At 37.6% G+C, this 14829-nt stretch overlaps 2 protein-coding genes across 2 annotated transcripts in view; both read left to right on the top strand.

Moving 5' to 3' along the window:
• The window catches only part of LOC122813696 (nuclear factor 7, brain-like), a 29817-nt gene extending 19767 nt beyond the window's left edge, over positions 1-10050 (top strand). Inside the window, exon 2 of the mRNA XM_044086150.1 lies at positions 8896-10050. Coding sequence (XP_043942085.1) covers positions 8896-9285 — 390 coding nt within the window. The 3' untranslated portion in view covers positions 9286-10050. The remainder of the gene's footprint in view (positions 1-8895) is intronic.
• The window catches only part of LOC122814319 (zinc-binding protein A33-like), a 221170-nt gene that overhangs the window by 187387 nt on the left and 18954 nt on the right, over positions 1-14829 (top strand). Inside the window, exons 4-6 of the mRNA XM_044086905.1 lie at positions 8896-9075; positions 14418-14440; positions 14533-14657. Of these exons, the coding sequence (XP_043942840.1) occupies positions 8896-9075; positions 14418-14440; positions 14533-14657 (328 nt within the window). The remainder of the gene's footprint in view (positions 1-8895; positions 9076-14417; positions 14441-14532; positions 14658-14829) is intronic.

Below are 14829 nucleotides of genomic sequence, written 5' to 3'. Positions count from 1 at the left end.
TGTCGAAGGCTTTTGATACAGTATCACACAAAAAACTTCTACAACACCTTCCTAATATTGGCTGCACCCCACCCAGCCACCAGTGGTTTAATAGCTACATCATGAACAGTACCACAAGGGACTTTGAGGAGTAATTATTTTACAACCTTTACTACATGGCTGTGGTTAGGGAAAAACTTGCACACCTCATGCAGTTTTGTAGGCCATATGGGAGAGACTTATCAGACTGCTGAAAAGAGAGATGAAAGTCATTCAAACATTGTGTGAGATTGAGGGGGATCTCCTCTAACCAAAGATTGAAGAAGTTGAAGTCTTTCTCATGAGAGACATGATGCTGATGATTCATGGAGGACATGATACAGGTGCAGAAGTTCTTGTTTGGGAGATGCAAGGGGATCATTTTGAATAAGAAGAATAGAGGATAAAGAGGAAGCACAGACAGAAATTTGTGAGAGCTAATTACTGGATATGTCAATGTACTTCAAAGAGATGCTTATGGACTTATGGAATGGGCCTCAGTTATGTGCATCAGGGCATGGATCAACTAGGGCAAGTGGAAGAGCAGAGGTATAAATGTAGGGTAGTTAGAATGTTAAGTTCACCAATAGTAGACCAGATAGGAAAGTGCATGCTAATTATTTCATTTTCTGGAAAACAAATGGGATAATAGGGAAGGATTATAGGAACTTAAAGGCAAGTAACTTCGAAGGCTATGTTCACCATGAAAAATGTCACCCTCAGGAGGTATCCACCACTCCCATTAGAGGAAAACGTGTCAAGGTGGAAATGAATTTGCAAGTTCCCATCCACTATTCAGGTTTATTCTTGAAGGAGCAAGGGTGCCAATCTGCTTAACATGCAGGGGAAATTTGTTCCTGAGACTGGGGAATTTTGGGGTAATGAATCTTATCCTCCAATATGTTTTGCTTATATGTTGCTGGAGGTTTGTGTAGCTGCTAATCATGTGAAGGTATAAGAGATCCATTAGAGTGTGGTATTTGATGTCACAGAATGCCAGGCATTTTAGATGTATTTATTTATTTATTTTTTATGATCTGACTGTGTGATATAGTTCAACTCCATCTTCTTGTATTTCAGATAATGTAATACTTAAGAAAAAATGCATCAGTCGACTTCTTCACACTTCATGCTTCAATAATTCAGTACTTCTGGAGCGCAGCAGCATTAGAGGTTAAATATGATTTAATAAGAGACAAATCAGTGAGAAACAACAAAAATCCAAGTAGCTTTCAATGTCTTTTGATTAAGAATAAAAGTACTCAAAATGTTACTCATTCCTGTAACAGAACAAGTTAGCTTGATTAGATAACTAAACAAATTACAGTAGTCCAGTGTTCATTTTTCATCTCGGATGTTTAGATGACCTTCTTTTCCTCACAAACGACATTAAAAGTCCAAGGTGATGTGATAAAACATGCTATCCATCATAAATTATGCCCTGGGTAACAATTCTTTATTATGGTGTACTTGCCTTGTCATTTTGCTTCTGTGTCTGCAGTTAACTTGTTCATGTGATAGTTGCAGTAAAATAATTCTGTTTTCATTATTAAGTACCTTTATGTTTTAAAAGTTCAGCACTCTTGTTACATAAAATGGAAACTACAATACAAAATGGAAGCTGAAGAGCCATATACATATACATATATATATATATATATATATATATATATATATATATATATATATATCATATAAAATCTTTCATCTCACCCTATGATTTATATTCTGTTAATCATTTAACATCTTAATAACATCTTTAATAGTGATTCCATGTACTTCATGATGAATAAGACAGCAATTGCTCAACTAGTTCAGCCAAAATTCTGGATAGTCGGCTTTTGTCTTGTCTGTCTCCTGCGTTGTTGTCCCTGGATGACTTTTGATAACCTGGTTCTTATTGAGTTCCTATCAAAAGAGCAAACTCTTAAAATAGAGAATGCTTTTCTGTCAAACTGAAAACCATGAAAGCTGACAATGTCGAAGGCACAGAGCAGCAATTTTTTTCCTAGGGAAAAAAATCGCTGGGCCTTTCTCAGGACTTGCTGTTTTCTCCACTGTGGTTGGAGTTGGTTTATTTAAATTGGGGGTGGGGGTGTGTGTGTGCCCCCACTTTATTTTTTTTTTTAATTTTTTTTAGAGTAGCAACATTTTGAGTTCAGCATTGTTAGCTTTCATGTTTTTAAGTTCGACAGAAGAGCATTCACTATTTTAAGCATTCGCTCTTCTGATATAGACCTGCTCTTATCGGGTATGAATGAACAGCATTCAGAATCCAGGAATGCACATGAGCTCCATATGAAGCAAGTGAGAAATCTGATACTATTTTATTCTGGAGAACAAATGTTCTCATAAAAGTAATTTCAAGTGTTTTATCTCTTATAGACTCATAAGTACTGTTTGCAAAATGTTCAAGCAGCTTAGAAACTTCTGATTTCTTTAAATAGCTTTATCTAACCCCATGAAAAGAAAAAGACAAGCTCCTTCTAGTAGTCCATCACTTAGATCAAAATCACCTCGACTTATGTTTATACTAGCATGTATTGTATGTGTCAAGTGTTCCAAAGGGATGTACTACACTAAGGGCATGTATTCCTCTTTTTACTCTACTTTGTACTGCATGCCGCGGTGGTACGGCGGTAGCGTTGTTACCTCACAGCAAGAGGTTCTCCTGTTAGATTCTTGGCTGGGCTTGGGAGTGCCTTCTGTATGGAGTCTGCATGTCCTCCCCGTGGTTGGGTAGCATTCGAAAGACATGTGTGCATAAATGGGCGTGCCTTCGTTGAAGGTTGGCTGTTGAGCTGGCACCTCTGCGTTTCATAAAAATCTACTGTCAATCATTAGTGGACCGGAGTTCCACTGTGGTGACCCCTTACCAGGAAAAGCCAAAAGGCAAACAAACTCTACTTCATATTGCATCATTAAGTAAGTCAGAAGAGTGCCTGATGGGTGGTATTATATAACCTATGTAACATGAATCTTTCCAATTAGGTGGTAACCATTTATAAGCATCATTTATACAAATGTAATAACAATGCTTACCTGCATACTTATGAAGCCATCCCTGATGCTTTAAGGCAGTCATGAAAAATATTCTATAAACTGTCTGAATTGTATGCTGCATTGTCACTTTAATCCTGATGAATAAAACTTAGTTACTAGTGAGTTGTCTGATGTCGTAACATGCTTTATGATATTTATTGCTTGTTCAACTGTAAGTGTTTCTCTGTATCATGCAATCTGAAAATGTTTGAAACCTGTGTTTACTGTTCCTAATGCTAATGTTTATGTACTATTAGGAATGATTTTTAAAAAAAAAAAATCATTAAGGAATTTCCTGCATCATTACATAAATGATCTTTACATAGAAACTACACACTAGATTCTTTCTCCAGGTCTAGAACAGGCTTTGTTAGGATAATTCTCCCAGGACTCCTGGACCACCATCCTCCCTTCTCCCAGTCAGTTTAAGCTAGGATAGTCTATCCATATAGGATCATAGGATCATAGGCTAATAGACCTAGTGCATTTACAAGCCTAGCTAAGTTCTACCCTTATTTCCAGGATCAGCACCTAGTGCCCCTGTCCAAGAGGGACATAGGTGGAACCTCAGGGGTGAATTTATGGTTACCCATCCAATCGTCCAGTTTGCATTTGAAGAGGGTCAATGAGGTGTTCTGTTTGACATGAAGTGGAAGCCTGTTCCAAAGGTGTGGTAACCTCTGGGAGACAAATCTTTCCCTTCAGCAGGTTTCATTAATGTCACATATCAGGTTAAGGTCTTTAGAGCGAGTAACCCATGTACCATTTGACTTGTGGATATGCAGCATTTCCAATATAGCAGAGTCAGAGATTGCCTTATATCCAAGGCAGAGATTGCCTCTGAGTAGTTTGTATGAAACAGAATAAAGTGACAGTGATTTCAGATGATCCACATAGGACAGATGCTGAAGACCTTGAATTTTCCTTGTGGTGAACCTTTGTGGTCTCTCCAGTTGCTGCAGGTGCTTGGAAAGGTACATACCAAAACAGGCATTGTACTCTATTATTGGCCCGATGAGGGAAGAGTACAGGGAGGTTATAACTTTCTGGAGACAGTACCCTTACTTATGAGATGAGCAATACAGAATACCCTTTTTATCACTGTGGAGACGTGATGATTAAATGTAAGGTTGCGGTCAACCTGTGTCCCTAGGTCTCTCACCACTGAGTGTGTATGTAAGTAGTTGCTATTGATGTGGTAGTTAGCAGGAATATTACTCCTACCGAAAGGGATGATAATACATTTTTTGCATTGAGTTTAAGGCCATGACTTTGGCATCAATCATTTATTTGTGTAAGATCCTCTTGTAGGATGTTGACATCATTTGGAGATTCTATGACCACTCCCAGTTTGCAGTCATTAACAAACTTTGTGAGCGACAGACCTTTAGTTTTTGCTTGTACTGATCCCCATAGTTTGACTACATAGGTTCTATCAGTGAGCCAGTTAGTGACCCATCTAACAATTTAAGGATTGATACCTATTTGGATGAGTTTGTCAGTGATGCCTGAGTGGGGGATAGTGTCAGATGTATTGGCTAAGTCCAGGTAGGCTGTATGCATAGATTTTCTAGGGTCTTGGTGGCTGTCTGGAAGAATTCCACCAGGTTTAACAAGCATGATCTCCCTTTGACAAATGCAAACTGAGTAGGGTTAAGTGTTTGGAGATTACCTATATCTTTGTTGATAAGGTCCATGTTGATTCACTCCATGGCCTTGCAAATAAGGCTAGTCAGGCTAACATGTCTATAGTTCCCAGTGGAAGGATCACCTTTGTGCAAGGCAATAACGGTGGCTGTTTTCCATTCAGCTGAGATGAAGTTGATGCTTAGACTGTGACTGAAAAGAGTACCCAATGATGTTGCTAATTCTTGTTGGAGCCCATGTAGGATGCAGCCTGGGATGTTATCAGGTCCCATAGATGCTGTGTTTTTGACCTTAGAGAGGACGTTTATGACCTGCTCTTTAGAGATACAAGGTCGGGGACAGGTATTAGGGATGTCATGGGGTAAGTGTAATGGGGACAAGGGAGTGAAGTTTTCACAGAACCTGTCAGCCAACAGTTTAGTTATGTCCACAGGCTCAGTATATGTGGTATCATTAGCTACCAGTTCGGCACAAATCTGGATTTTTCCTTTTAGTTTATGGATGTAACTAAAGAATGCCTTATGGCTGTTCATAGTTGAGGAAGCTAATTTGGATTCATAGTTTGCTTTGGAGAACTTCACAAGAAGTCTTATTTGTTTGTTTAAACTGAGGAGGGAGTGTTTCCAGTTTAGGGCTCTCTCCCTCTTACTCTTAGATAGCAATTTCTTTCTGACATTGTAAAGCATGTTAATGGCAGTTGTCCACCAGGCAGGTTTGCTCTTCCTCGAGGAGCTTGTTTTGATCCTAACAGGTATGGCCAAGTCAATGCAGTTATACAGGTGTTTGTATAAAGCATTGGTATAGAACTCACCGTAGTTGCCAGTTCCATCTGAGGGGCGAGGTGAAGTGAAGCTATTTTTACCATACAGTAAGAGGTTATAATCTGCTGTGGAGAAGTTTTTTAGTTTAATTGCTACTGGGGGGGGGGGGGTCAGGTGTGATAGTTACTTCAAATGAGACTGATTTGTGATCAGATCTCACCAGAGAACACCTCACAGTGTCCCCCATATTGGTAAGCACCAGATCCAGGATGTTGGCACCCCTTCTGGGGTCCAAGGCATTGGAGTTAAAAAAAAGTTGAGGAACCTTTGAGCAAGTGAGTTTGAGCACAAGTAATTTACCCAGTCAATGGATGAGTAGTTAAAGTCACACAAACCGTGGTGTTCAAATGTATCTTGGGAGACTCAAGTAGATCCAAATAGGCAGAGTGGGTGTCCTGATTCATGGAGGGGGTCCTGTAGCTGACAATGAATTGAATAGGTGTCCTACCAACAGTTAATTGCACCTGATGCATCTCTAGGGATTCATACTGTTTAACCAATCTTGAGGTATATTTATCTTTAATGAATATTGATACACCACGTCCTTTAGTTTTCACACCTTCAGTTTGTGGTCTGAACATGTGGAAGGAGATGTAACCCAGTATGGCTGGGGTGCATTCCACAGCCTTGAACTAGGTCTCCCTGACTACACAAATGTCTGCTTTTTCCAAGGTGAGAATTGCTTCCAGTGAGTGCAGTTTCATGTTAAGACTCCTAGCATTTAGCAGTATAATCTTGAGATTGTTTTTAGATGGAGTTTCCACATCAGGAATTTTGTCCTTGAGATACTGCCTAAAAAGACACTATGGGGTTATTAAGAGCCTTAGCCAGTAGCTGAAATCCCAGGAGTGACAGATGAAGACCATCTCTGGAAAAGCATCAAGGACTGTCGATAATATCATCCCAGGCTGACAGATGCTGGATCCCCTTAGAATGACATCAGAAACAAAGTCGGTTATTGAAGTCAAGCATTTTTTGTTTATACTGAAGCATCATCCTAGGTGAAGGTAAAATGCTGCTTAAGGCTAGGGACATTTTTGCCTGAGATACATAGTCCAAGAGCTCAGTCGTATCTCTCTTTGTATAGTCCAGAGAGGTACATCTCAAATCATTCACACCAACATGGACTATGATGAAGTCATAACAGTACCTGTTGTTGAGAGACTTGAGTGCACGTGTGATGTGTTGGATCCTGGCACCTGACAGACAGCTGACCGTGACCTTTTCCTTATCCACCCTGGTGTGAGGGACATCTGTGAGCTCATGATGGAATCACCTATTAATAACATGTTTTGTTTTGTGTTTTGCCTTAAGGGCTTCACAGTGAGACACTGATGCATGAGCTATTATGCGTATTGTGTTCTGCAGAGGAAGTATTATGTGTAGTGTATTTGTGTTTTGGAGGTCTCTGGTGTTTAGGTATATTTCTGGAGAAGACCTCCCCATATATAGGTATGTGTGATGTGGGTTTGGGTGGAGTAGGAGGTGAGATGTATATGCTGGCAACCTGAAGATTGTCATATGTACTGTCTGGTGTGTTAGACAGCATGTATTCAAGGTTCTTAGTATAGTTGCATCTCTCATGTGAGAAACTGTGCAGAATTGTCCATCCATGGTTTTATGTAAATGTATATGGTCAGGAAAAGAGGTCACAATTAGGAATGGCTAGTGGATGAGAGGTGTGTTGGTACCTCCGAGGACAGGCTTAGTGTTCCACCTGACAGTAGAGCAGGGACACAAAAAAACCTCTGGAGGACCACAAGCAAAGTGCACAGGGAAAATTTAACAAACAAAATGTTTGCATCTATAATCACCAGCAGTAACCACCACTGGGTCGCAGTGCACAATGGTGTGCCACATGAAAACAAGCCCAAATATGTGACTTAAATAAAGCAAATAACCCTTTTAACTCAAACTAGCCAGTAGTTAATAGGTCAAGCTACTGAAGCAGTGATCAAATAATGAACATATTAGAGATGAGTAAGTAAACATATCATAACAGTAAGATATGTGAGAGCTTTCCTAAATATTAAGCAGGTTGCACATTATCTGACTAGTAAATTGTAGCCCTTAGCCACCTATCTACAATAAGGAAGAATGTGCCCATAAAGCTGAAGCTGTTGACTTTGCTGTACAATTCTTTGTAGCTTTTGCTTCATCCCATTTTCTAAAGATATGTACACCAACTAATAAGTAACTGGATCCCCGTTTTGCAGATGGCAGTATATGCTGTACCAAGGCCCTTCTGCAATAGCACACAATGTAACTGGCTTTTTAGTGGAAGGAAATATTTGGAAGCACAGAATGCACTCTTCATTAGTATGTTGATGTAGTGTCTTAAGCTTTGGATTCCAAAATGTGTGATTTACTATAGGCCATAACTTTTTCTAATCCAAAATTCGCTTAATTTGAAAGTTCAATTTTAGTAGCTGTTTGTTTATGTGACACATTAGTAAGGTGTTGTCCTCTGCATGGAGAATGTATGACTTACAAGCTCTCATAAATGGTACCTGAGTTTAATTTGAACCAATCTATTTAGCTCAGTGTTCTTTTTTTTTTTCCAGAACATAAAAATGAGGGAGAAAGGATTATTCATTTTTTGGATGTTCACAGACAGCTCAAGTGTTCTGTTGATATAACTAAAACCTTCAGAAATTCTGATCAGTTGTTTTTCTTCTAAGTAACCCAAACATGTTCACCAACTTGTTTGTTTCTTATGATGAAAACAGAGAATGTGACCTGTGTCAAAACCGACTATCTCCAAAAGGTTGTCACATGCTGTTACCATTTGTTATACCCAGCAAAACAGTGCAATTCCAGACAGAGTCAAAGCCTATTTTACCATGACCATGGCTTATTCAATAACTATTCTAGAAGTGGCAGTTTGGTCCTCTGTGTATACCTTTACAAAGCACTACAAACCAGGTTCCTTTTCCAGATCCAGAGCAGGCCTTGCTAGGTCCATCTCCCAGGGGCTACTTGACCCTCATCCTTCCTCCTCCAAGTCAGTGTATAGTCTACTCATATAGGTAATGCTACTATAGCAGTGATCAAATGATGAACATAGTACATATTGGTAAATAAACTTACCATAATAGCAGATATTTGAATGCTCTATATTTCATGTATATGTATTTACTACTTCTGATCCTGGTCCATAATTTTTTTTTTTTTTTTTTTTTTACTAGCCTTGTTGACGTATCTTTCTGTAAAAAATGCATCTTGCCATACTTCTTGATAAGAGATAAAGATGATTAAGCTTCCCAATAATGCCGAGTCTGCATGTCTGCCTGAGTCTATGTATATGTCTGAATGTAGCAGAATGTATGTTGTGACAGAGGTTTAAATCAACATTGTTCTTTTCCAGGCTAAATCACAGAGTTTGGAGCACTATATTTCATCAGAATTTGCCAAATTGCACACGTTCCTTCAGGACAAGGAGAGTCAACTGATCCAACAGCTCAATGGAGAAACAGCAGGAATTCTGGGAAAAATGGAAGAAAAACTAAATGAAGTTAAAGAACTGGCAGAAGCTATTCAGAGACAAGTATCAGACATTCATTCAAAACTACAGCAGGAAGATTCTCTTTTTCTCATAGTAATAAATCTTCATTGTCCTGTTTCATTCTTTGTAATATTCATAATGATATTACTAGGGAAACAAGTGTCATTTTTCCATTGTAATGGCTTTCTTCTCATTATATTGTTTCATAAAAAACAGACTATACAGTATATCTTTCATGTGTACAGTATTTGACTGTGGACCTGTACAAATGAACCAAAGCCAGACTTTGCAAAAATAGGGAGTCATTGAATCATCTTGATTACTGGTTGGGAAAACCCTGACTGCCTCACAATAGGGTAGACCTGGAACTCACATCCAGTTAAAAATAACCTGCTGTAACATCATAGTGCCAGAGGATAGGCTCCATTCAGTTAGTGGGTGATGTCAGATATTCAAACATTTTGACAAAGCCGATATGGGGAATCTCTCTTCATCTGCTCTCGCACTGAACAGTCATCATATTCCAGTCTGAACTGAAGAATTGCAGCTCATATCCTGTAAGCTTCTAGTTCATTCACTAGAAGATACAACATAACTGGCTTACACTACACCTACATGTTGAAAATGACTTGCAACCACATATACAGATGTGCACATATGACACTAGAAAACATTTGTTAGAAACTTGGTGCCAGCACTTGTAGAACAAATTACTGAAATGGTAAAAGCGTGGGACAAAAAAAATGTGTCTAGACATAAACATGGACCTTCTCACATTATGCATAGCCCTTGAATATCAGTCACCCTTTAGGGTGTTTCCCCCCTGCAGACATTTATATACTGCAAACATGTTTCTACAACAACATTTTGTACCTAAATAAATACAGGAAGAACTTTTTTAAAATTAGACATCTTATTACTCAGTTCTCTGAATGACTCGTATACATGGTGCTGTGAAGTAATTCATATAGATTCAACTTCAGCATTTGACAGGGTCATACACAAAACACTGATCAATAAATTAGAACAACTAGACATTGATGCACTCTAGATAAGATGGACAGCTGCATGGCTTACAAATAGGACATGGCAAGTATCATACAGCAACTGGACAGGTGACATTCTTGGTTGCAGACAGGGTGCCCCACAGGGCTCTAACCTAGACCCTTCCTTGTTTAGAATGTATCTTTCAGACTTAACTTTTTCATCTGAGGTGTTCTACAGTCTATATGCAGATGACCTGAAATTGGGTAAACTGATTACATGTGGTACAGATAAGGAATGTCTGCAAAAGAATTTGACTAAATTTACTATTTGGGAACAGGATACTAATATGCTGATAAATACATAAAAACTAAGCACATGAGATTTGGGAGACATAAATTGAAAGGTGAATATTTAATACAGTATACAGTGATTGAAACTGTAGATTCATTTAAGGACCTGGGTATATGGCTAGATGCAGCTTTGAGTTTTTGTAATCATACCAACCAATTGGTTAATGATAGTTATAGAACTATACAGTGTTAAAGTCTAGGAAAATCAGAAATGATGAAGTCATTGTTTGTTAGTTACATTAGACCCAAACTTGAATATGGAATAACAATATGGAAACCTTCTAAGAAAATAAGAATGAATAAACTGGAAAGTGTACAGTGGAAATATACCAAGGGCATCCATGGATGTTAAAATTTAAGTTATTATGAAAGACTAAAATATTTGATCTTGTACAGTGTCTCATATATATATATATATATATATATATATATATATATATATATATACATATCCAAGAGGAGATCTTATTCAGGTATATAGGACAATTGAAGACAACTACCTTTGGGATCATCAAAAAGTAGTGGAGAATCATCGGACAACCTATGCAGAAGATTCTATAGGAATGAGAAGTGTACTAATTGATTCTCTGAGACAGCGGCTGATGCATGGAACATACTACCAAATTACATTAAAGCAAGCATTAGTTTAAATATTTTTAAGAACAGTCTGGAAACTTGTTATGATAATAAGTATTTTGATATATTGGGAAGCTGGAAGAGCATTAATGCCCTAGCTTGAAATATTTGTTTGCATGTATGTATCTATGGTCATGTGCAGCATTTTATATACGACATGGACCTTGCTGTTGGAAGCAGAGAACTGTGATGCACTTGAGTGATTTAAGGTACTAAAGTGTCAAAATTGTTTTATATGTACATAGTTTAACTCACACAATTGTCATATACACTTTCATTGATACTGACAAAGTTACAGGCCCCTCCCCTTCTGTCACATGCAAATATGATACTATAAGTCATAAAGAAAGATTGGTTGGATGATTGACACCTACCACCTCCACCAGTTCTGTGGTGCAAATGGATGAAGCCCTGATTGTGCCTCAAGTGACCCATGTTTAACTAGAGGCATGGGATTTAGGGGGATCAGACAGGATGCTAATGAGTTAGGCCTGAGATGACCCATGCTTGACTAGAGGTATGGGAGTTAGGGGGATCAGGCAGGAGGACAGGATGGTAATGAGTTGTATCATACTACAGTTTAGCTAATGGCTGTCTTATGCTTGCACGTCACCTGTCTGATACTTAAAATGCTGTTCAGTGGAGAATATAGTTCCCAGAACTATACCAAGACTTCCCCATGAAGGCTTCTGCAGAAAGATGCTCAGCTGCCAAATTAGACCTGATTGCATGCTTATGTTATCCGATCACTTTTTTTTTGCATTTTTCAAAACTGTGTGTATATGTATGTATGTGTGATGCTAGATGCAAATACTTTTATTTACAGCATTGGCTTCCCTACACCTCATCAAATGCAAACTGGTTGAAATCCTGTTTAGTCAAGTTCACTTCATAGATGCTGTACATCCGAGTTGCTGTTTTCTGTAAGAAATCAATACCAGTGTAGTTTCAAAGTGTGTGACAGAAGTGTTTGATTTGTTTTAACAGATTTGCCTTTTCTTCATGTTGGTGTGCATATACAGTTGATATATACAAGTTCTGAAGGTATGTGGGGCTTGCCACCACATGGAGAGTTACATTTATTTGTATTACTTTACTTACATTTATTAGTTCATTATCTAATTATTTAGTTAGTGAATTAATTGGCTGTTAGTTTTTACTGTGTTAAATTCCCACTAATTGTGCTCAATGAGTTGGTTTTTCACTGGGCTATAACTTCAGGAATTATAGTGGAAGCTATAACATTATTGGCTCTGACAGTCATCCTTAAAGCTGAGTTTAAAGCTTCTGATGGAAACATTACAGCATAGAGGATGATGACAGAAAGAGCCACACATCCCAGCTAGCCTGTCCATTATTAAAAATAGCCACTAGTCCTATCTGTCTAATGGCTAATTCCTTTCATTCTTCTTAAAAATGACCTCATGTCTTCCCCATGTATTCCTAAAGTCAGACTTTATTTTGTCCGTTATTCACTCATTACCCTGCTTTCTGTAAGGAATTCTGTGCTTCTCCCATATATAACCATGCATAACAAAATTGTATCTCTATTCTCTCATATCTCTTTTTGAGAAGGGTAGTACTCAATTGAACTAACTATATGGATACTCCTGAAATGCCTAAAAGTTTCTAGCATATCTCCTATTTGCTTATTTTCTTCAGGGAGGTGCATGCTAGGCTTGATCAGATGGAAGCATATTTTATTTTTGCTGTCCTTTTCTGAAATGCATCTTTCCTGTCTATGTTGTCATGCTGAGGATGTCTTCAAAACTGCACACAGTACTGCAGATAACATCTTAGGAACTAACAACCAAAAGAGAAATGCAAGGATAAGCAATACATAACAAAAAAAAAACAGAAAAAAGGACTGAACCAAGACTGCAACCAAGAGTTTAATATAATAAAATAACATAAAATAAAAACTGAGCACTTTTGTCTACTTTTAAATATATATTGACTTCATCAGAGTGATTGTGCCTACCATTGATAATACTGTTAAATACAAAAGGACAACCAATTACATGCAAGGCAATATACATTGCAGGGTGAGAATGGGTTAGGTGGGAATTGTAGTATATTGTATACATGAATGATATTGGGTAAAATTGATTAAACAAACCCATTACAAAGTTAAAATTATAATTATAAATACTGAAATAAATTCATGAATAAATAGTAAAATCACAATCCAATAGCAGTGCATGTTGTCGAACAGGTGAAGATATGGGAGGGGGTTGTGGTCATAAATAATTTTGATTATTATACTAAGATGTTTTCATTACTATCTAACAATGATGTAGATATATATATATATATATATATATATAAATACACACCAGAGTGTCACTTAATGAAATTTCTATTGCATATGCCAAGTTGGATTGTACTTTACTAGATATGGTTATGCAGGGGAATATTAATCACTAGGAGTGGGAATATCTTAGTGATAGTAAGCCAATGATAACATCAATATTTGGTATTCCAAAAAAACACAAATGTATTGCAGATCCCCATTGAAGCCTACTGTGTCAACTAAGGGGTTTAAGACAGAGACGTTGGTGAAATTTGTGGACCATAAATGTAAATCCATTTTAGAATCTGAGACTTACATTTGACTCTTGGCATCTTTTGCAAATTTTAGACACACTGCAATACAGTGATGACATCATTTTTATGGCTGTAGGTGTTCTGGACCTTTTGTGAGTTATCCCTCAGCATGTCGGAACAGAATGTTTGTCTTGCAGTGCCTTTTCATTTATATCTATCTAATCCACCATCTTTCCTTGCTGCTTTCTCATACTGCCTGCTTGCCTTTAGATCATTTGACTTCAAGTATCAATAGTTCCACTTTTATGTTTTGCTGTTGCTCCTCTCCAGCATCTAGTTTATCAGATGCATTACTATGCATTTCATTTTATTTTTTTTCAGCTTTTCATTTCTTACCAATTTTCATATTTTCTTTCAAATTACTAATAAAGTTATTAACCTGCATTTCATGGAATGTCTTAAATCCTGCCTTTTACATCTTTTGCTTTTTATCCTGTAACATAAAATATGACTGAATATCATAGGCAAGGGACAAAAGACGGAATGTCAAAACTGGCTTATTCTGTTGCAGTCATGCTGACATGCAGGTACAGGCTTTAGCAAACCAAAGACTTTACATCCAGTATTTGTTGTCAGTTTAGCTTTATGATATACATAGAGACTGTAGTCGTCACATTATTTCATTCTCATTAAAAATGTTTCTTCTTGAGTATTTGAGTTTTTTTTAGGGAGCCATATTTATTTATGTATGCACAACAACTCAGGCAAACCTTTCTTTCTGAATAAGTTTATAGAGGTGCATGTTCAATCAATTCAGCAAAAAAAAGCATACTGATATTATAACTGTTATTTTCTTCTACACAGGGCATCAAGGATGAAACAGAGAGGTGTGTAGGTACAATGATAATTGTCACTTCCTTTTACAGATGCCTGTTCACTACAGCTGTAAAAACTCATCATTTGTATTCTGTACCCACAGGATAAAACAAAGAAAGGAAGAAAATGTTGATAATACATTGGTTTCTGGTGATCTGGGTCTAGGGGAATACAAAGGACCCCTGCGTTACCGAGTTTGGAAGGAAATGGCATCCATCCTTGACACTGGTAAGGATCAAGTATCTGTACCTTTAATGATGAAAAAAAATAGGAAAGGGATCCTAAGCCCAAAGATTAGCTTTTTGATGAAGTATCCAATGCTATTGGTATAGAGAAGATCACTGTGTGTGTCACAAAGAATTATCAAGGAAATGGAAAAATAGTATAAGAAAATAATAAA

Source organism: Protopterus annectens, chromosome 10.part0 (genome assembly GCF_019279795.1).
Source record: "Protopterus annectens isolate FY-2018-M chromosome 10.part0, PAN1.0, whole genome shotgun sequence".
NCBI classification, from domain to species: domain Eukaryota; kingdom Metazoa; phylum Chordata; order Ceratodontiformes; family Protopteridae; genus Protopterus; species Protopterus annectens.
Note: the sequence above shows the minus strand (reverse complement) of the source record. Positions and strands in the feature narration are given on the sequence as shown.